This window comes from Patiria miniata, unplaced genomic scaffold (genome assembly GCF_015706575.1).
Source record: "Patiria miniata isolate m_02_andy unplaced genomic scaffold, ASM1570657v1 HiC_scaffold_3, whole genome shotgun sequence".
In the NCBI taxonomy this organism is placed as follows: domain Eukaryota; kingdom Metazoa; phylum Echinodermata; class Asteroidea; order Valvatida; family Asterinidae; genus Patiria; species Patiria miniata.
The window spans coordinates 19,210,477-19,232,980 of NW_024037069.1; the positions used below are offsets into that span (position 1 = coordinate 19,210,477).

Sequence of the window (22,504 nt, forward strand, 5' to 3'; positions counted from 1 at the left end):
GCTTGCCGGGGTGGGCTTGGTTCAAATCTGATTTTGATTAAGAAAGAAGCTAAAATATTTGTTAATTTCGTAGATTTGGAACTTGTGTGACAGTTAGTCATCAGAACCTCCAGTTTCAAATGTTGCTGTTTTGTGCTTGTTTTCCTTTCAAATTCCAAATCGCTCTTTTCCTTTCAAATTTCTAATCTCTCAAATCTTTCTTGTCCTTTGTCCGTCTCACTTCATCATTTCCTCAAAGAGCCAGGGATTGTTCTCAGTAAGTTCTTCAGCAGTGCACCTTGCTTGTCTTGATTTCAAATCTGTGAAAATAAACACAGTGTGTTGAGAGTAGTGCCACTTTTCCACATAATAACACAGGCACGTTTTTGTTACCGTTACGACAGTCACTAGTGCATTTTATATTGAATGGTGTAGTTGAGTTGTCAGTTTAATTTGACTAGTACCCTTCTGACTAGTGCCCCAAAGACATTGACAAAGTTGGGAACTGCCAACATACGGCTGAACAGCTCAGTTGGTAGAGCACCGGAACGGCAATCCGGAGGTCGCAGGTTCAAACCCCGCTCCAAGTCAGTGTCTTTGTTCAACTTAAAAACACGATTAATTTGAGGAGTAGTGTTGTGTAGCTTTATTTGTTTTGGGCACAAATTCAGACATGCCGTGTAGTTAAGTTTTGTTGCAGTTATTTGCATCAATGATTTGTTGTATTTTTGTAATAACAAAGTAGCCCGTAATATCCATATTGGTGGTTTTTTTTAACTGAAATTTCCATTTAATTGTTGTGATTCTTAAAGAATTAAGATTTCCAAGTTATGATTCGCCAAACTTGAAAGGTATCAAACCTTCATGAAATTTGTGACCGGCTCCACAAAAAAAAGGTATTATGTCGCAAAAAATTATTTACTTCATTGGAGTTCAAATTACACAACTGAGAAAACAGGCTTTGAAATAGCAGGCTTTGTTGTAGAACAACAGAACGATGCATACAAAATGGTTGGGTTTTTTTCACTTTGTTCATGGAAATCAACATTTCTGTGAATGAAGCCTGAAACTGTAGATATTAAAGATGTCATTCATGACAAAAAATGAAAATCACATTTTGACGAAACGCTGAGCGGGCCATTACACAATAATGCACAGCGCGACCTAATACCCTTTTTTGTGGAGCTGGTCACATTTCAAAGAACAGCTCACAGTTTTTTTTTTGGTCATGTGAAATCACTACTCCTTTTCACTAATCCAGAGGTTTAGTTATATGTGTTGTGGTAAGGTGTCCTTGTTAATCTATCTTCCTCAATTGTGTGCTGTGTTTACTGTAATTTTGCTGTTTTTAGTCTTTTTTTTAACGTATTGTTTACTAAATTCTTCCAGCTATATTAATATCTTCCAAAGTTTGCTACCGCACTGTTCAGTTGACTGCTTTAATCTAAAAACTTGAGTTGGCCATTTATTTCTGTGGTCACCTTTCCAGGATAAAACTGAAGCGGACGTGGAGAGAATCAAGAGCACCGTCATGCTTTGCTATGGCTACCTGACACTGTTTGCTCCCAGCGACATCATAGCGTCTCGAGTGGAGGCTAACATCCTGAGGAACATCAACCCGCACTTTGCACATGTCAAGGTAAAGCAATGAACAATAAAAACATTCAGAGTCAGTCATTTCCAGTAAAAAAAACTTTGCTTCGGCGTCTGCTGCCATCTGAAAGAAGGCTTTTGTTTTGAGTTGTAGAACCCCCCCCCCCCACCCAACTGGGAGTAGGCTGGTTCCAGTCCTCACATTATTAATTCTCACTTGGGTCAGGAACCAGTCTACCCTGTGGGAACTTAGTTAATGTCCGGTTGAAAATAAAGCCAAAATTTGTAAGGTAATTAATCCATAACTAAAACATAAGTCCATTTTTTTTGTGGGACGGTGTCTCGTCCAAAATTGTATAATGTGTGTATTTCTAGACAAAATAGAAATTTAAAAAACAAAATCTATTTTGCTATGGTCGAAACATCAAATATCGAAGTGGTTTTGAGGGTGATGTGGGGAGTGTGGCCTAGTGGTTGGGGATCGTGACTCATTATCAGAGGGTCAGGGGTTCGAATCCAGCTGCTGGTCATATGTTGTGTCCTTGGGCAAGCCACTTCACCCCCAGTTGCCTCGCTCCGCCCAGGAGTATAAATGGGTACCGGCATTAGCTGGGGATTAACCCTAAAGGGGCCGGAGGGGGGGGGGGGGCGGAATCCGGCCCCCCCCCCCCTCAACATTTTCCCTGATAGCCTCTAAAAAAAAAATTTCGCGACCCGAGCTGTTATGACTTTTTAGCCTTGAGCCTTGCGCATCTTTTAATACCAAAAACATAAAAATCGGACCACGGGTTGCCCCGTAGCGAAAAATTTTCCGTGAAAACTGAATTTTTGCATATACGTCGTGTAGACAGAGCAGAATTGCCATTCGTACATATGAATAATTAATTAGCCATAAATCCAAAACCCTTTGACCTATAGTCATGAAATTTCTTGGGTATGTTTAGGAAGAGTTGCTCTATGCATGTGCCGAGTTTCAAAATTTTTCGTCACTCGATGGCCGAGATCTTAGGGGGGGGGAATCCACCCCCCCCCCCCCCCCCCCCCCCCCCCCCCCGGCTGAGAGATGGTCAAAATAACCCGGCCCCTTTAGGGTTAACCTGCGATGGACTAGCATCCCATCCAGGAAGAATACAAATATCTTCAGTTGTTTCATGCCCAGGAAATCGTATCCGCTCCATTCACAAGTACCCCCTCACCGGCAAAGAAAGCACAGTTGGGGGTGACCGACTGACGCCATCTTGCCCAACTGCAATTTTGCCGCGACGCGCGGCCGTACCATGTACCACTGCGTGTACATAGTACAAATTCCCTGGTGTACGTGCGTCAAACACAAGGAACGTTGTGTGTCAACCAGCTGAATGTCCCGCCCATGGGACGTCGTTGCTAGGTAAAAGGGCGCCCTCTTTGTTGGCGCATGAAGCCCATTGGCTTGGACAGACTTTACAAGTACTGTTTGTAGAGCAAATGTTGAAACCAAGGTTTCTTTGAAAGTGGAATCCTCCGAACTTTCCCCTTTCTCCCCAGGACACGGCAGTCAAGCAGAACCTCATCCGAGCGGTAGACCTGATCGGCAAGGCCCTCCACCCAGACCATCTCAAGCGTAACTACTCCTTCAGTAAGAAGACGGAGCTACTGAACCACATGTTGAGTTACATGAAGACAGAGAGTACTAAGGAGTTACATAACGAGACCAGGAGCCTTGCCATGCAGTCCTGTGCTACCTTAGTGTATCCTTTAAAAAAAACACCTTAATAATGATAATAAAGTGGGTGGGCTAATCATCCTTACTCGCAGCTGAGAAGCTGAATTGTGAAGGAAGCAGCTGCTTTGTGGTCGACCGTATGCATGTAAACTTGTAAAGGCGCCTTAGGCAGCCGTCATGCGACCCATGTCTGACCATGGAGCACACCCAGAGATCAAAAGTGTTGATTTTTGCAGAGGGAGGAAAACCTGAGCTCCCAGAGAAAAACTCACGTGGTACAGGGGAGAATCAACAAACAACTCTACCAACACGTGGTCCAAGCCGGGCCGGAGCGAGCGCTTCACGCACTTACCACCCATGCCACCCTTGTGGGTGTTTATTTAACAAATGATGATAGTGCAATTTTGGAAAAAGTGGTACCAACATTCAGTTTGATTTTTAATCATGTGACTTGTATTTATGTACTTCCATACAAAATTAACATTTACAAAATACAAATTTTAAATTAAGATTTAAAAATTACATTTCCTACCTTTAAGTCAAAGTATTTATTTTTGATCATATTTAAAGGGGCATTAAAATCTGTGAGATTTAAAAATAAATCATGTATAAAGTAAGGAAAGGTTACAAAAGCACATCTTGAGTAGCCATGCAGCAGTGCTCAGTATCTCTTAAAGAAAACGAAGAAAATTCACATAAAATAATGATAAAAACTGAAGTCCTTTCAAGAAAATCATAGTATTGTTGCTTCCTTGATGTTAAATGCGACAGTAAACTGGAGCCCCACCTGAACGACGCTGACACCTTCGACCTGATCAAGGTCAGCGTGGAGTGCATGTTCAAGTTACCGGTGGGGCTGCTGGTACCCGGCAAGGGCAAGGAAGAAGTGAAGGAAGAGCAGGTGCGACAGAACGAATCCCTGGTCAAGACGTCGTTCAGCAGTCTGCATGATCTGCTGTCGGAGATCCTACGCAAGGACCTGACCCCGCAGGGATTCCTGAATGTCTTCAAGGTAAATAAAACTTGATACCACTTTTTAAGATGCAAGGAGTAGTCATTAAGACGTCATTGACTCTTATCCAACCAATGCGAGGTTGTAAAAAAAAATTTCAAAAGGATCATTTAATAAATTCAGTTTTTCCTGTTTCTAATGTATGAATTTCTAATTCTGATGCACTCCTTAACCATCCTTTGCAAACATACATTCTATGCCAAGTAGTCCTTGCAGTCAAAATCATTCAAGTGACTATTTTCAACAGTTATTAAGAGCTTCCAGCCTACAGAAAGCAGGATTGACTGGCTGTGACTGTTTATGTAACTTCATGCATCTATGCTTTGACTGTAGGTGATTGATAAGCCAGCTGTGCCTACCACTTGCCTGCTTGTGTCAGTTGACTGAGTTTGACAAGTCACAGTGCTTGCTTGAAATATGATCTGACTGTTGGTGACTAGCCTGTGTAAAAGGCATGGCAGGGGATTGATTTTTGACTGTTTGTGACTGTAAGAGAACCTATCCACCCCAACCCTTCAAAACCAAACTGCTTGGTTCGTTTGATTCTATTTGAATGAGTACTGCACTAGTTAACGGATTTTGCTTTACATGGGGTCAGGCATACCACCATGATCAGAGTGCAACAGTTTGGGTGTTGAGTCAATACCATATGGTGTTGGATTTTGCAGGAGTGAGGAAGGATCCTAGTAAATCACTCAAGGGGGTTTACGGTTAATAAGAGCAATACTTTTTGACCTCCAAGACTCTTGTTGTCACAGAGTGCCTAACTCCCAGTCTGTTGTATTTGTTCGATAATAGCATCTAGAGCCATGGATGGTGTCGGTGCAGGATCATGAGAGGCAACGATCGGTCACCGCGACGCTCATCTTGCTGAAATTCTACCTGAATAATGTGACAGACATGAGCGCAGTAAGTTCCTCTGGTCACTCTGATTATGACTTGTAGTCAATCACAAGTCATCATGAGACAATCGCAAGTCAATCCACTAGTCAATCACCAATCATCACAAATCAATCACCAATAATCACAAGTCAATCACTAATCATCACAAGTCAATCACTAATCATCATAAGTCAATCACCAATCATCACAAGTCAATTACCAATCATTACAAGTCGATCACTAATCGTCACAAGTCAATCACCAATCATCACAAGTCAATCACCAATCATCACAAGTCAATCATCACAAGTCAATCACCAAGCATCACAAGTCAATCACCAATCATCATATGTCAATCACCAATCATCATAAGTCAATCACCAATCATCACCAGTCAATCACCAATCATCACAAGTCAATCACCAATCATCACAAGTCAATCACCAATCATCACAAGTCAATCACCAAGCATCACAAGTCAATCACCAATCATCACAAGTCAATCACCAATCGTAACAAGTCAATCACCAAGCATCACAAGTCAATCACCAATCATCACAAGTCAATCACCTATCATCACAAGTCAATCATCAATCGTCAAAAATCAATCACGAATCATCACAAGTCAATCACCAATCGTCACAAATCAATCACCAATCGTAACAAGTCAATCACCCATCGTCACCAATCATCACAAGTCATGACATGTTATCACAAGTCAACCAAAGCCATCACAGGTCAATCTCTTACTCTGCCCTGATCAATTCCTAAGATGAAAATGATTGAACAAACGAGAGAAAAGTGCAATGAGTAAAATCTCCTAATTTGTTTGCACTCCACATCTTTACTGCAGGGCACTGTCTTAGAGTTTGTCAAGGTTCTTTTTTTCTCCAACAACTGCTGAGAGGACAGACTAGTAAAGTCTTTTGACATTTAGAAGTCTCAAATTCTCTGTTTCTGAAACACAGGGTAGCGGATCGTTTACCAACATGGGGACGTTGATCGGTCGACTGGTACCCCGCTGTTCGGACCCGGACCTCACCGTGAGAGAGAACACCGTGCAAGCCATTCAGATTATCCTCCGCATCGATCTGTTATATCAAGGTAACAACCAATCCGTTCCGTAATTTTTTTTCATGAAAACTTTTATTTCCTTGGCCTTGAAAATTTGAATTAAAATTTTGAAACAACAGAAATGAGAATCCCACAGAATTGTGAAAAAGATCCTGTGATGCTAATTACTTACCGCGGGTGCTTTAAAGGGCCCATGAAGTGACTATTTTTGAGGAACTTATTTTGTGCTACTTTCACATCCTCTTAAGTGTACGAAAACTAACTGACATCGCTTTTTGGTTAATTTTACTGAAAAGTGCACTTCTTTAAACATTTAAAATGGTCCATGCTTTTCCAGACAGCTGAGGGCGCTGTTGCCGTGATGTCATTTCAGTAAGACACTGTTCATATTAGGCGTTTTTTTATGAAATTGTGAACCCAAAAACTTGCCCATTGAAAACATTTGCGAGAAAAGTTTGCTCATTGGTTTTCTGCCATGAACTGACACAACAACGAATCACTAAAGAAACAAGAAACTTTACGACAGCGAAATAATTTTTTTACTTTTTTTCAGGCAAGACTGCATCATTCCAGGATCCGGTTATTGAAGCACTGACTGTAATCAGGGAAAGAGCCGCACAGACTGACCCTAATGTACTCTACAGCCTAGTCAATGACCTCTCCAAGGTAAGCCAAATGGGGCACTCATGAATATTCATGATACAGAGCTTCAAAGACCGACGCCATACTCTGCAACTCTGTCAGTGACCTCTTTAAGGTAGGCCCAAGGTCAGTCTCATAAATATTCATTAGCAAGAGCAACATAATGCCCCTGAATGTGCTGATGCATAGCTCCAGTGGTTTCACCACATTGACCTTTCTCGCCACTTTTCCTCTCCCTTCTTCCTTTTTTCTTCCAGGCCCTTGCCAAGAAAATCCCCTCAGAGCAGCTCAAACCTTTCATCTATATGCTGATAGAGGGCCTCCTTGATGTCCAATCCCATTGCTCTAGCGGTGCTTGCGTCGTCCTCAACACCATGCTCAAGACTAGAGGCACGGAGCTTGTAGTTGACGTAAGTTGATCCAACTCATGTCTACTTGTGTTTCAGAATGCACTGTCTTTGTTTAAGTTGCGTTCCCCGTGATTTTGTTTAGTTTCATCCGAAAAATAAAGTCCTTTTCTAAATTGTTATTTTTCTAGCGATACAAAATTGATGCACTTTTGAATGAGACATCAACCGAAAAAATTGGCCGATGTTTAGTTTTTGAAATATTACTTTACAATATCGAATTATTGGCAGCCAGGCAACAATTCCGTTCTCGCAGGGTAGGCTGGTTCCCGCCCCACAAACAGTATTGATAATGTGCAGACCAGCTGCCTAAACAAGACCTTGTTTTTGTCAGATGACAGTACACGCTGCGTTCACCCCAATTTCTATATCAGGAGATTTTTTAGCAGTACGCGCTCGAGGCACATACCATAGACGTGGGCAGAGGGGCGTTTCACAAAACATGACGTGAACTTGTTGAACAAAATTGTTGGAAATTTGTGAATTTTTGGCTTGTTTTGACTTTTTGACCGAAAGGTATTCATGAATGGGAATAAATATGTGCTTGGCCGGTATTAAACAAGTACGTTTAAAACTGGCTAGGAGCCCTGATGTGGAGAAAATACTTGTTTGAAACCAGTCAAGCACTAATTTATTTCCTTATTTAAGGCATATTCAGGATCGCAAATTTGAGTAAAACTGAAAATCAATAAAAGAATCTCTAATTTCAAGTTCTGCTCAAAATCTGTCACAGTTTGGTCTTTTGGTTTTATTTTAGGTGGATGAAATGATCGGTGCTATTCATTTCAAGCTGATTAACATTAGTTACCAGCAGACGCGTACTGGTACCCTGCGAGCCGTCCGTACACTGGCGTCCAACCACCTCTCCAACGTCGTGGATACTCTGCTGAAATATCCCCTGCCCTATGATGCGTAAGGATGATTTTATCTTCCATGGTTATATCTTTCACTGTTTTATGTTTTTGTTTTTCGTTTCTTCTGTGTTTTTGAAATTATGACAGAAACGTCTAGGCTGTTCAGAACGAATTAACTGCATGTCTTCCTTGCACATTGTTGCAAAAACTTGAAGATTTCATTTAATGAGCAATTTAGTTACTTCATCAGGTTATTTTATGTGAAATTGAAAGAAGACTTGGGAGCAACAATTTTTTGATTAAAGCATTTCAGTACCTTATCCCGTTACAAGGTTGAAATTAAAGGGAATATACATCATTTGCTTTTGCTGTAATTTTCATAAATGGATGCATTTGGAGGGTTGCTAATATATAGCAAATATTGTTACACTAACTTTTTTGACGTTTTGGGTTCGTAGATGCTATAAAAACCAAGAAAAACCATCAGTTTCCCGTAGTCGGGTTCCCTGACTCCATTTCAGATAAAACGGAGCAATATTATAGACGTTGGGGAATTGTAAGGTCGGGGAACCAGTCTACCCGGCTTGTACCCGTTCATATGTGTGTAATCGATTGCAAACAAATGCGGACTAACTAATTATGGTCAATTGGGGCCAGTACTTGGGAAAAAACCCCAGTTTTTCCAATGCTGGTCGGCCGACCAGCGTACTAAAATACCACTTTTCTTGAAAATGACAGTATACCAGGTGCCATGATTTTACAGGATGCTTTAGACTGTCATTCACTAACAGTCCAGCAAGGTTTTTCAGAATAATTTGGTAGTTATATTTGTTGATGTTTGCAAATATTTTTGAGGAATGGGTCAAAATAATAATACAGTGAAGTGATTTGATTAGTTTCTGACAATGAACCAAAATCATGTAATTCTCCTTTTAAAGAGATCCAAGATATTTTTTTTATGGGGGGGGGGGAGTTTAAGAGGTGATTTTATTTTAAAGTGTAACCGCTAAGCTCCATTTGATGAAATGCCGGACCCTTTCCAGTTTCTTGAAAAAAAATGATATACTTAACCATCTGTCTCCCACAGGCACATACAAGACTGCTGGAAGTCATTGGCCAGCGATCCCGTCATACTCAAGCATCTGTTCGACAGCTTCATGGATACACTGACGAGGAACGTCCACTACGAAGAAAAGATCGACCATAAGACTAAGAAGACCATCTCAAAGACGGCAAACGTCTCTCCCCTGACGGTAAGACCCATCTATTAAGGCCCCCCTCCCCCCCGCCCTGTCTGCACAAGAGGGCAACAAAACTGACAAAATCGGCAGTTACAATAGCTACTTTTGACTTATAAAAATTGTAATAAATATCCCAAATATTGGAATCAATTCGACTTGTCAATGTTTCACTCACATAAGTCTCAACAATTTTTTTTTCTCCTACCAAATTTTTTCTTTGTATTTTTTATGTTGAATTCGAATTTTGTTTTTATATAAAAATAGATTTTGCGCATTGGCAACCCTTCTGAAACAAAAATTCACGTTAGGTTACATTTGCATATTAACAGTAGACTGGCTCCCGGTCCCAAATATTGATTCTGATCAGGAGGCAGGAACCAGTCGTTTGTGCAAGAACTGAACTTTAATCAGGCGGCAAATAACTTGAAATTTGTAAATTAATTATTCCATAACAGAACATGAGCCCTTTTTTTTTGTTTCGTTTGTTGTTTCGTTCGAGTTGGAAAAACTTTTGTATTGCTAGATTTTGCATTGCTCTTTGTATTTTGAGTGGTGGTGTTTTTGGAAAAGAACAAAATGCAAAAAAAGCAAATGATCATATGTGCCTTTAAATGGAAAATACAACGTTTGCAATCATCAAAAAATATAACTACCAAATTCTTTTGAAAAACCTTGCTGGACTGTTAGTGAATGACAGTCTAAAGCATCCTGTAAAATCATGGCACCTGGTATACTGTCATTTTCAACAAAAGTGGTATTTTCGTATCAATTTCCAACGCTGGTCGGCCGACCAGCATTGGAAAAAACCTGGCTTTTTTCAAATACTGGCCCCAATTGACCATATTTAGTTAGTCCGCATTTGTTTGCAATCGATTACACACCTATGAACAGGTACAAGCCAGCTAGACTGGTTCCCTAGCCTTACGATTTCCCAACATCTATAAATTCAGGCATGCAACTTTTCCTCGGATCAGCTGATTTCCTCTTTTTTTACTTCCCGTGTGTGCCATTAAAAATAGAAAAACACTGTACAAAGTCTGGAAAAAATTTGAATTTCCTCTTTTTTTGTGATTTCCCAGTTGCATGCCTGTAAATTGCTCCGTTTCATCTTAAATGTAGTCAGGGAACCAGACTACAGGAAAATGATTGTTTTTCTTAGTTTTTATAGCAGCTACGAACCCAAAACGCCCAAAAAGTCAGTGCAACAATATTTGCTATATATTACCAACCCCCCCAATCCATCCATTTCCGAAAATTACAGAAAAAGCAAATTATGTATATTCCATTTAAAATCATTAATTTTAAATTTTACTTCATGCCTCTTCCTCCCCCCTCCTTCCAGATCGTCCATGCCTTGATTGAGATCCTTGCAGTGGAAGAGACAGAGGCTTCCCTGCGTGACCAGTTTCACCGCATCTTTGCCACCTTGCTGATCTACGTGGGCTCCTGCGTGGGGGTCAGGCCCCCCAACCCACCGGAGTCAGTCACGAAGGACGGAGCAAGCGGGAAAGACAAGAAAGCCATGACCAAGGCCTACGCTGCCATCAAGCCTTCCGTGTAAGTACCCAGTGGGTACATTTTTTATTTTTAAAAGTAGCGTCCATCATTTGTAATTTGTGCATTATGTTCGTTTGAAGCAACACAAGTGCTCAAAATCTAAAGAAGGGTGCTGAACAACTGACCTGATGAACTTTCAGCTCAGTGAATGCTGTATATTTCGAGAAAAACACTATTCTAGGATCTTGATTTTTAAATCAAAAGTTGCTGAGTCATGTTTTGAATTGGGCCTGAATTCAGCGTCCCAGACACGTTCTCATTGAGCAAATTGCAGCTACATGAGCGTGCGCGTGTTTGCCTCATGTCAACACTTGCGGTTGTTCCGCCGATTAAAAAAACAAACTACTTACTGAAATTTCCAACACATCGTTGGGAAGGCCTTCTTTGATTGATTTCTTCAAAATGACAGCTTGCTAGAAAGAATAATTTCACAGGGAGTTTTAGTGCCATTACTATCTTTAAACCAAGTAAGCTTGTCAATAATAATTATGTCAGTAACTTCTTGGATAGCTGCAAATGATGGACTGTACCTTTAAACGGTCACTGCAGCTGAGGTCCTAAATTCACATCCCACCCGAGCGAACTTTTTTTTTTCCTTTTAAGCTCTCAACATCACAGACTAAAAAATAATTATGTAAGTGATGGGCAAAACCCAATATTTCAATCAAATTTCAATTTCAATGGCATTTCTTTCGAACCAAATAAGGGTAAACATATTATTTGAAGAAATCACATTTGAATGGAGGTATGATTATGAGAAGTTGAAGCTTGTAGGGACATGCCTTTACGTAAATCACAATATATTGAGACACTAAACATTAAAAAAGAAAGAAAAAGAGTTTAAAGCAAGACAGACAAACCAACATATACAGGAACAGTTGAACAAACAGCTTGACAGACAGACAGATGAACACATGGTAAATTGATGGACAATTGTAGATAAAAACAGCTGGTTGGAGTGGGGCGATGAGAAAAACAAACAAAAGGAACAATGGAAAAAATGTTGCCACCTGACGCCACTTCAGCGGCTGTGTACAAAGTCTATGGAGAGTCAAGAAAATTTCAAGAAAGTCAAGAAAGTAGTTCCTAACAAAATTGGAAATGTTTCTCAGTCCCAGATTCATGTCTTATCATCATTCTTGCAATGACTGACCTTCATTGAGATGATATATGAAGAAAAAAGTGGCGTCAGGTTGCAACATTTTTGCCGGAGCAATACCACACTCTGGGAGATCAAAAAGTGTGTTTCTAAGAACTCTGAAGCAGGTCTCTGAAGAATTTGTTTTGATGTCATAGTTGACGGAATTCCACAAGCGGGGTCCAAAGAATCGAACTGTTATTTGTTTATCCTGACAGGGTTGCCGTGAATGCTCTGAAGGCCCTGATCCTCCGAGGTCAGGGGTCAGAGTTGATCCAGTTCTTGGAGAGCGAGGGGGTATGGGACATGCTACAGGACACCGACAAGTACCAGGATGGGGTCTCCATCCTGGCTCAGTGAGTTCAGATTTTGTTACTTTGCCAAATCTAATCGAGCCAGTAATTTTACTTAGAAATGACGATCTCAAGTAAACCTGTTTTAAGTTGGAAACCAGAAGTCTTTGCAAGTCAGTCACGGGCCCTTCGGTTTCAAGTCAAGTCACAAAGTATTGGAATAAACTGAGACAAAGGTCTTCCCTTGTTGATGTTCATCCCGTTAGCTGTGGCCTTAATTTTTTTTATTGGACTGACTTGTGATTTGACCTGTGATTGACGAATCATTAGACTTGTGATTTGACTTGTGACGAACTTGTGTTCTGACTTGTGATTGATGAAGTATAAGACTTGGGATGGACTTGTGATTTGACTTGTGATGGACTTGTGATTGACTTGTGACGACCTTATGACCTGACTTGTGATCTATCTTGTGATGGACTTGTGATTTGACTTGTAATTGGCCTTGTGAGTTGCCTTGTGATTTGACTTTTGATATGACGTTGTGATGGACTGTTATTTCTCTTGTGATGGACCTGTTTACTTGATTTGTTATTTGACTTTTTAAGGGACTTTTTGATGGACTTGTGTTTTCACTTGTGATTTGACTTGTGATTTGACTTGCAATGGACTTGTTAACTGATGTGCAAAATTTGACTTGTGATGGACTTGTGATTTGCCTTGTGATTTGCCTTGTGATAGACTTTGTGATTGGACTCGTGGTTTGCCTTGTGATAGATTTTGTGCCTTGACTTGTGATTCGGCTTGCGATTTGCCGAGTGATTCAATAAGATTTCATCCCTCCTTTCTCAATGTTCTTCCACAGGGGCATGGCCAAGCACATGACAGGCTACATCTCCAAGATAGTCTCCTGTCTGATCCCAACGCTAGCCAGTCTGTATGAGCCTCAGAGGGTCGTGACTGCAGCTTTCTTAGCCGAAGTAAGAAAGCGCTTTTCAATTTTCTTTTTTTTTCATTTCTATTGTTTAATCTTCTATTTTTGTTTTTGTTTTTCATTTTTAATTTTTTTTGTTTTTTTGTTTTTTTGTTTTTTTTGTTATTTATTTGTGGTTTTTTGGTGTGTTTTGTTGTTTATTTACAGGGGGGCTAGGATGCGGATTGAAAGACCTCAATTTTATAGGGGTACTCTCCTGCCCCACCCCCCCCCCCCCCCACCCCCGTGGTTTTGTTTGTTTGTTTTGTTATTTATTTGTGGTTTGTTTTTTGTGTTTTGTTGTTTATTTACAGGGGGGCTAGGATGCGGATTGAAAGACCTCAATTTTACTAGGGGTACTCTCCTGCCCCCCCCCCCCCCCCCCCCCGTTTTTGTTTTGTTTTTGTTTTTTTAAATTAATATATCTTAACAAATCTAAATGCAGAAAGTGGTTAGACACAACAGCATTGATTTAATATAGAGTTCACCCCTTTAGTTTAATTATTAACCCCAACGGTCCTCAAACTCCCAATTTTAATACAATATTTGGAATACACGAGGGACTTAGGGTAAAAAAAAAAGAAGACAATTCCTATTTCGGGGAAGGGCATAACCCCCAGTCTGAGTATCAAACAATTACATATACAGAGCCTCACAATGAACGTCTGATATATCCTAGCATGCAAATTGTATGCTATCCCCCACGCCAGCCAATCGGAGTCAACTATAAAAAATTGTGACGTCATTTCAATCAGAAATGTGGACTAAGCTGTCGATTGGTCAATTTGGCTACCATGTTTTTGTAATACAACAATGGGTTATCGTGACCCGATAGAAGGCGCCCGCTGAATGGTCAGAATCTCGAGGTCAAGACGCAGTCTTGCTATGCATAATTAATCGCCCAATCTGCGGCACACATCATATACCCTTGCTGTGCAAGGGGATATTCCATAGACTGCATAACACCTATGGGCTCCATGCGCCAACGAAAGAGGGCGCCCTTTTACCTAGCAACGACGTCCCATGGGCGGGACATTTAGCTGGTTGACGCGCACCGTTCCTTGCATGTGACGCACGTACACTAGGAGATTTGTACTATGTACACGCAGTGGTACGGCCGCGCATCGCGGCAAAATTGCAGTTGGGCAAGATGGCGTCGGTCGGTCACCCCCAACTGTACTTTCTTTGCTGGTGAGGGGGTACTTCTGAACGGAGCGTATATCCCTCTAAGGACAGTTAAATGTGAAAAGTTGTTTAATCTTCAATTTTTTTTATTTTTTTATTTTTGCCGTGTAGTTGGTGAACCAGAAATGCGCCGGGGACATGCAGTTGGTGGAGGACATCATGAATAACTTGCTGGGTCGGATGGTGGACTCGTGCCACGTCGTGCGCATGCTGTGCATCCGGGGTATGGGCAACGTTGCCAGCCTGGGACCGCAACAGGTATTAAATGCTACATACTGATCACCAGTGAGTTGGGAACCGGTCAAAAGCAGTGCATATCATGTGGCATCATGGCTGGTAACCTGTGTTTGTGAAGCAAATATTGTTTGTGCTTAGCTGATTTCTGTGCTAAGCAGTTCACGACATTGGGTCCAGGGCTGTCAAGTAAAAATTAGCGGATTCATTGCTCGTTATTTTGGAAAAATTGCTCATGTTTCTAAGCTCAGTGGTTTATTGCTCTACCATGCAGAATATACGGGCACAGTATAAACTGCCCCATTGATTAACCAAAGTCCCCTAGGCCCTGTTGGTTAGGAACCATCCTCAATCCTGCAGAATCCTCCAATTGCTGCCAGGTAAAACTTGGATTCAGCCTCAATCCTTCAAAATCCTCCAACAATCACTGTAAATGGGATGAGGCAGTGCCGATGACATTCAGAAGCAGTGCGGATGATATCGAGGATAATGCATAGCTCAGTTATGCATGGCTAAACATAAACAATGCTTGGTACACTGCCTACGAACTGGACGCAATGCATCCTCCTAAATCAATCAACGCCTTTTTGCCATTTCAGCCTCAATCCTCCAAAATCCTCCAAAACTGCCTGGAGGATTGAGGAAGATTAAGGAGGGTTAGGATTAAATCCAGCACATTTTTAATTGACCCTAAAGTGGAAGAGTGACAGTGAAGTTTCACCATAATTCTGAGGTTTTCTCCTTTTTGGTGTTCAGACCCAGAAGTATTGCACCACGGTGCTGTCGGCCATGATGGCCGGAATGGACGACAAGGAAGACACGGACGATCAGATTCTCCTGGAGTCTATGACGGGCCTGTCTCGTATCCTGGTCAAGATTGACGAGTCCAACATCAGACCCATCCTGGTTAACATTGCACTCAGGATCAGGCCCTGCTTTGAAAAGGTAACAGTTGCTACCAATCTCTGAACCAGTTTTCAGAACAAGTTTAGTTAGCTGCTTTTCTTAAAGGTATAGTCCATCATTTGTAATTTGTGCATTTTGTTCGTCTGAAGCAACAAAAATGCTCAAAATCTAAAGAAGGGTGCTGAACAACTAACCTGATGAAAATTCAGCTCAGCCTCAGCTGTATATTTTGAGAAAAACAACGATCTAGGACCTCGATTTCAAATCAAAAGTTGCTGAATCATGTTTTGAATTGGGCCTGAATTCAGTGTCGGAGACACGTTCTCACTGAGCCGAATGCAGCAACGCGTTGTGGCGCACTGATCCGTGACAAATTATGGCAACCGCGCGTGCGTTTGTGTTGTGTCAACGCCTGTGCCGCCTCACCCAATAACAAAACGAACCACTAATGGAAATTTCCAACGGTGCATCTTAAGATGCATCGTTGGAAAAGCCTTCTTTCGTTGATTTCTTCAAAATGACAGCTTGCCATAAAGAATAATTTCACAGGGAGTTTAGTCCCCTCACTATCTTTCAACCAAGTATGTTTTTCAACAAGAATTACATCAGTTACTTTTTGGATAGCTGCAAACGATGGACTGTAGCTTTAACTTGATGACTGCTCTAGTTGGGTAGACCAGTTTAATTGAACCAGTTTAACTGCCCTCTGCCCTTCAGGATCGAGCCACGGTCAGAGCGGTGTCCTTCACTCTCTTCGGTAACCTGAGTCGGTTTGGGGACGGACCCTCCAAGCCCCCCTTCCTGGAGCAGATCCACACCAACTTTGTCAGCCTCCTACTCCACCTCAACGACGAAGATGAAGACGTCAAGAAAGTGAGTTTTAAAATCACGTTCGCATTGCTGGACTTAAAGTTTTGTGAGAAAGCCACTGCGAGTGATTGTCAACATTCCATTGTGGTCATTCTACCGTGCGTCCGCTTTTGGATTAATTTCGGCCAGCAGAAAGTCATTCGTGGCGGACATTTTTACCATACCTTGCTCTCTCAGAATCTTATGAGGGCGCCCTTGCTGTTGACCTTTTAACCTACATGTAATGTACCGGATGTGGTTGTGGAAAAACGCCCATACTTAAAAAAAACCTGCCAAATCCTTGTTAAAGGGAATGTACATCATTGGCTTTTGCTGTAATTTTCAGAAATGAACTATTTGAGGGGGTTAGTATAATAGATCAAATATTGTTAAACTGACATGTTTGAAGTTTTGTGTTCGAAAATGCTAGAAAAACCAAGAAAAACAAAAATGTTCAAGTAGTCTGGTTCCTTGACTCCACTAAAGATAAAATGGATCAATTTATAGATGCCGGAAAATTGTAAGGTAAGGGAACCAGTCTAGCTGGCCTGCACCCGTTCCTGAACATGTAACCAATAGCAAACAAAATTTGGACTGAAAAAAGTGTAAAGTTGGAGCTGTAGTTGCAAAATAGTTAGGTTTTACCACCGTTGGAAATGTATACGAAAATACCATTTTCTTGAAAATGACTTCACACCAGGTGCCATAATTTTACAGGATGCTTTAGACTGTCATTTACCAACATCCTAGTAAGGTTTTTCGTAAAAACTTGGTAGTTTTATTTTTTGATGTTTGCAAATGTTGTATATTCCCTTTAATAAGAAAGACATTTTTACACAAGGATGTCATTTTTTGGGAAAGGGATTGGGAAATGAAGCAGGATAATAACATCAAGTTGTTTGTCCTATTTTTCACTTGTACATTCCCACCCCATTGTTGAGGATTGTGCTTTTAAAGAAATTAAGACTTTCCAGGCCAATTTGACAAGATATTTATGCTTACAGTGTTAGGTACGTAACATGGACAGAAAGTTTACCAGGGGGTTGCGCAAGTGTTACCTGCAGTATTTTTGTGGTAATTCGCAGGCTTGTAAGTTTACGCTGAGAGAGGTCGGCCCCCTCATCGGCTCGGAGTCCCTCAACAAGATGTTTCAGAAGCACCTGCTGGACGAGGGATCGCTGAACTACGGCGAGTTTATGTTCAATCTCTCCAAAGTCATAGTAAGTCCGACAAATCCTTAGTCGCCAAGGCTGTCCCGAATATTCATATTTTCGATCAACAACCAAATATTCAAATAGCATTTTGCTGGTTCGAATATTCAAAAGCACACATACTGAAATACTGTATCCTTGTGGAGACATTTCTTTGTTCTTGTGTAGTAAAGTTTTCGAGTTTGAAAGTGTAGTTTTAAAATGCTCTTATTTTAACCAGAATTAATTTCCTTGGCTGAAATTCAGACTTAATATCCCTTTTCTAAAACTCTTCCATTTGCGACGGATCAACCCACCTTGGAAATTCCTAGCTTTTGGGTAAAATCCATGTATCCATTTCGTGATAACCTTGTGGAGACATATTCATCTTTAGAAATTGCCCTGTGGAGACATATACAATCTTTTGTTCCCTATTGTGTGCATGTCTCCAGAGGGCACGGTGTATCAGATAAAAAAAAAACTACGTGTGTACACACACAACTGTGATGTTATTAACTGTGAAGTTGCTGCGCTTTGTTGTCAGATGCCACTTTTTAATGTTGACAGTAACTTCTTCTTTTTTTTGACAGTGATTCATTGTTCCCATCCTTTTAGCATTTTTAATCCATTGATTAACATAGATTGCCACGCAAATTGTAACCGGCGCGCTCTGCATGCAACTTTTGACAGGTAATGCATGCAGTTGCGGCTGGCATGAGTGAACTTGACCGCCGAGTTTTGAATAATCGAATATTCGGTCGAATGCAGTTACGTAGAATCGAATACTGAATTATTCTAAAATGGACAGCCCTATTATTCACATGTAAATCACATATTCAGTCACAAGTAAATCACAAGTCTAGTTACTAGTTCGTCTTAAGTCCAGTCGCAAGTAAATCACATGTCTAATCACAAGAAGTAGAAGATGAATAATTTACAAAAGAATGCATTGGTCACAATTTATTTTGAAAGCTTTTTGAGTTCACAATGGACTGGGTGAGTTGTGATTGATATGTGATTGACTTGTGATGACTTGTGATGACTTGTGGTTGACTTGTGATGACTTGTGATTGGCTCGTGATTGACTCGTGATTGGTGTTTATTTCTCATCGTCAATTTCGTAGTTTCGAGTATCGACCGTAAATGTTTTGATATAACTTTTGTGGCCCTTGTTATAGTTTTCGTAGTGTAAATGGAACTGGTCCAGAGCTTTTTGACTTAAGAATTTGGCGGCCTTACAAAATTGAAACCTCTGCGGTCCGTGCGGCTTATACGTCGGTGGGCTAATATGCTGACGTCAAATTTTAACTTGCAGATTTTTGCGTGCTGCGGCTTATACTCCGCGCGGCCTATATTCCGAAAATTACGGTAATAGTGCTGGATTCCAGGAGCCCTGATCCCATCAAACAGTTTGATTTTGGTTGATTTGGGAGGGTAAGGTTCAAGACATTGGTGGAAAAATAATTTTGCACCCAAATTACCAATGTACAAGAACAATATTATAGTCAATTCTACAAAAAAAACAAACACACTTTTTTTGTATCCTGTTTTGTTATTCTCAATATTCACAAATTTACATATTAATTTTTTGAGTGCACTGTATTTCTACTTTTTTTCACATTACAATGGTGCTCGTGACACTGTTGCCAGATTGAGAAACTCCAATGTTAAAATTTGAAAGGAATTCCGAAGCTTGACATGTTTTCCTTCATCAGTTTAAGGTCTGTGTTGGAATGTAAGTTAAAGGGAATATTCAACATTTGCTTTTGCCATAATTTTTAGAAATGGATGGATTTGGGGGGTTTGTATTTTATAGCAAATATTGTTACACTGACTTGTTTCAAGTTTTGTGTTCGGAGATGCTGGAAAAACAATCATGTTTCTGCAGTCTGGTTCCTTGACCCCACTTAAGATGGGGAATTGTAAGGTCAGGGAACCAGTCTAGATGGCTTGTACCCATTCATAGGTGTGTAATCGATTGCAAACAAAATGCAGACTAACAAATATGGTAAATTGGGGACAGTATTTGAAAAAAACACCCAGTTTTTTCCAATGCTGGTCGGCTGACCAGCGTTGGAAATTGTCATTTTCTTGAAAATGACAGCACGCCAGGTGCCATGATTTACAGGATGCTTTAGATTCACTAACAATCCAGTCAGTATTTCATCATAATTTGGTAGTTTTGTTTTTTGATGTTTGCAAATGTTGTGTATTCCCTTTGAGCCTTACAATCTCAAATCTTAAAAAGAAATCCACACTTGGATTTTTAATGTTTTAAGGGCTCTCTCGTTAACCCACGTGACCCAGCCTACATCCGGCCACTGCAAAGTCAGCATTGCCATTGTCGTATAGTGCTGCCTGCAGTAGGTAGTAGGCAAGCCTTCAAAGCTGTGATGGGTGGCAAAAACTCTGAGAAAAAAAAACATGGAGCCAGCACCCAGTAGTAGCACCCAGTGCTTGGTCGGCACAATTTTGACAACCGTACTCGGCTCAGGTAGTGACCATTGTGCCATTTGATAAAGAATTCCTGGTTATTTTACGCGAAAAAAAGCCCCACTGTCTAGTTTACAATGTGCGACGTGATTGCTAACCAAACGCTTGCCTACTGCAATGGTGGCTGGTCACATCAGATGATCACATGGCACTTTGACGTTATGCAATCGGAACCTATACAACCCATCCACTTTTAATTTACATGGGGCTTGTTACTTCCGATCTTGTAGGAGTGATTAGGACAACTGGTGTGCTATTACAGCACTTAAGCCGTAGCTTGTTGAAAAAAGTTGCCACGACTTTGCAGAGTGTCCTTCTGACATCTTGGTTGCGGACGCAAAACACAGCCACCTCTATCCAGTTTGTTGTATAGTAGAGCAAAGCCACGATGTGGGGTAGTATGGTGCCTTGAAAAGTTGTGCCTGTGATGTAGCTATACATGATGAAAGTCATGCCGGGTCCCCAACCGATGATGAAGAGAGCAAAAACGATCATGACGGTGGTTAAAGACTTGATCTTGTGTTTGGTCAGACCCTGGTTCTGCCCAGTTACTATTGTCTCCTGTGTGCTGATCTGTTGGGCGTGGCGTCGCGCGATCACTAAAATGTGGAGATACATGATGACAATCACGCACAGTTCAAACATAATCAGGATCAAGATGGTAGAGAAGACAATCTGCAGTTGCTGAGAGGTGCAAAGGGAGAGCCGGCATGTGTGAATCAAAGCGACGGTCAGGATGACCAAGAACCACTTGGATAGAACGAGAAGCTTAGCGAGGATAGTGCAAGCACCAAACGATAGAAAAATAGTGGTCTGCAGTTAGAAACATCAGAGACTGAAGACTCAGTGCCGCAAATACATCCTGCATGACATAGGCGCTGCTTAGACATTCCTCACAGCGTAGAGTTTGGAGGACTGTGACGGGAATCAAGCCGAACAAACCGCCGCCGATATCAGCAATGATCAGAGACGCCATGAAGATCTTGGTGGTGGGTTGAATGTTGATGGCGCGGTAGATGGCGACCAGACAAAGCGGGTTGAGGGTCCAGATTAGGATCAAGGTCAAGGCGGACAGGGACACGATGAAACCTATCACTACGGGCGAACTCCACACCAGGGTCGTTGTCACGTTATTGGGCGCTGCGACGTTGACAAATTGCTCGGCCAGAGTTGGTTCTGATGTTTTGTTGCATTCACATTCAAACTGACGTTGAATGTAGGATTGGCCATGCTGGTGGGTTTCTAATGAAAGTATGAAACACATCAATGTTAAGTACAAGTCAAATCCATGGGCGTCGCCAGGATTTTCTCTAGGGGGAGGGGCAAAGCACATTATTTCCCAAAATCCTTGTACTTTCTCTAGCATATTCTCAATTCATCATTTTTTTAGGGTGGGCGGGGGTACATTTGCCCACCCCACCCCCATTGACACCCCTGCAGACGCCCATGTTGTTAAATATGCATTAAATTAACATCAATGTGACTTTGTACCTCGTCTTCTTTTTTTGTCCTTTTTTGGGGGGGGGGGGCAAGCGCCCCCCCTTGCCCCACCTTCTCGAGACGCCCATGGTCAAATCTCAATTTTGTCCCAAATCAAATCTCCGTTTTGTAAATGGGATCTATGTACTCACTAATGAAGGGGCAGTAAAACAAACACATATTTAACTGATTGACTTGAACTGCAAGTGCGTTAGCATTTTGAGAATGCAAACCGAGGATGCAAATTTATTTTTCCTTATTGAAACAATGATAGCAAAGTAAGCTTGTTACCAGTTCAGACGCACATTCTAAAGCCCCCCCAAAAAAGTCTCCGGTTTCTGGTATGCGCGCGCGCGTCGGCAAAATTTTAAAAAAAATGATGATGTCTTTAAACCGTCGAACTAACTGGTTTGACTGGAATCCTGCTACTGCACAATTTAAATGTGTTTTTAGATGGAGTTACGATCGAGTATAAGCTTTATGTGGCCTCTCTCCCATACATTTTGCACTAAATTTAGTCGGGCACCATTTGCAGTCATCAGCCGACATTTCAAGAAAAAAAAGTAAAAAAAATAAATTTAAAAAAAAGGGTTGCCACACCACTTTTGGGGCAAGCTCCATACCAGAAACCGAAGACTTTTTTGGGGGCCTAATAAACATATTAATAATATTAAAATAAGAGTAAAATAAAAATAAAATGAAACAAATATTTTATACTTTTGCAACAATTAAAAATTCATAATCGTCACCATGTATAAAAAAAAAAAATCTGTGCAGCGAATTGAAAAATGCAAAGTGAACATTTTGTACAAAAAAGGAGT

The 22,504-nt window shown here is 41.1% G+C and overlaps 1 protein-coding gene across 4 annotated transcripts in view; it reads left to right on the forward strand.

The window, feature by feature from the left end:
* LOC119737202 (maestro heat-like repeat-containing protein family member 1) overlaps positions 1-22,504 on the forward strand; it is a 50,599-nt gene that overhangs the window by 22,468 nt on the left and 5,627 nt on the right. For 2 of the 4 annotated variants that reach the window (XM_038211382.1, XM_038211384.1), the window contains 17 exons: positions 239-256; positions 1,469-1,618; positions 3,097-3,299; positions 4,046-4,286; positions 5,085-5,195; positions 6,137-6,272; positions 6,796-6,908; positions 7,142-7,294; positions 8,049-8,203; positions 9,233-9,398; positions 10,729-10,943; positions 12,300-12,437; positions 13,240-13,354; positions 14,644-14,790; positions 15,523-15,711; positions 16,390-16,545; positions 17,607-17,741. In XM_038211382.1, the coding sequence (XP_038067310.1) occupies positions 239-256; positions 1,469-1,618; positions 3,097-3,299; positions 4,046-4,286; positions 5,085-5,195; positions 6,137-6,272; positions 6,796-6,908; positions 7,142-7,294; positions 8,049-8,203; positions 9,233-9,398; positions 10,729-10,943; positions 12,300-12,437; positions 13,240-13,354; positions 14,644-14,790; positions 15,523-15,711; positions 16,390-16,545; positions 17,607-17,741 (2,541 nt within the window). The remainder of the gene's footprint in view (positions 1-238; positions 257-1,468; positions 1,619-3,096; positions 3,300-4,045; positions 4,287-5,084; positions 5,196-6,136; positions 6,273-6,795; positions 6,909-7,141; positions 7,295-8,048; positions 8,204-9,232; positions 9,399-10,728; positions 10,944-12,299; positions 12,438-13,239; positions 13,355-14,643; positions 14,791-15,522; positions 15,712-16,389; positions 16,546-17,606; positions 17,742-22,504) is intronic. The other 2 variants (XM_038211383.1, XM_038211385.1) reach the window with 1 other exon arrangement.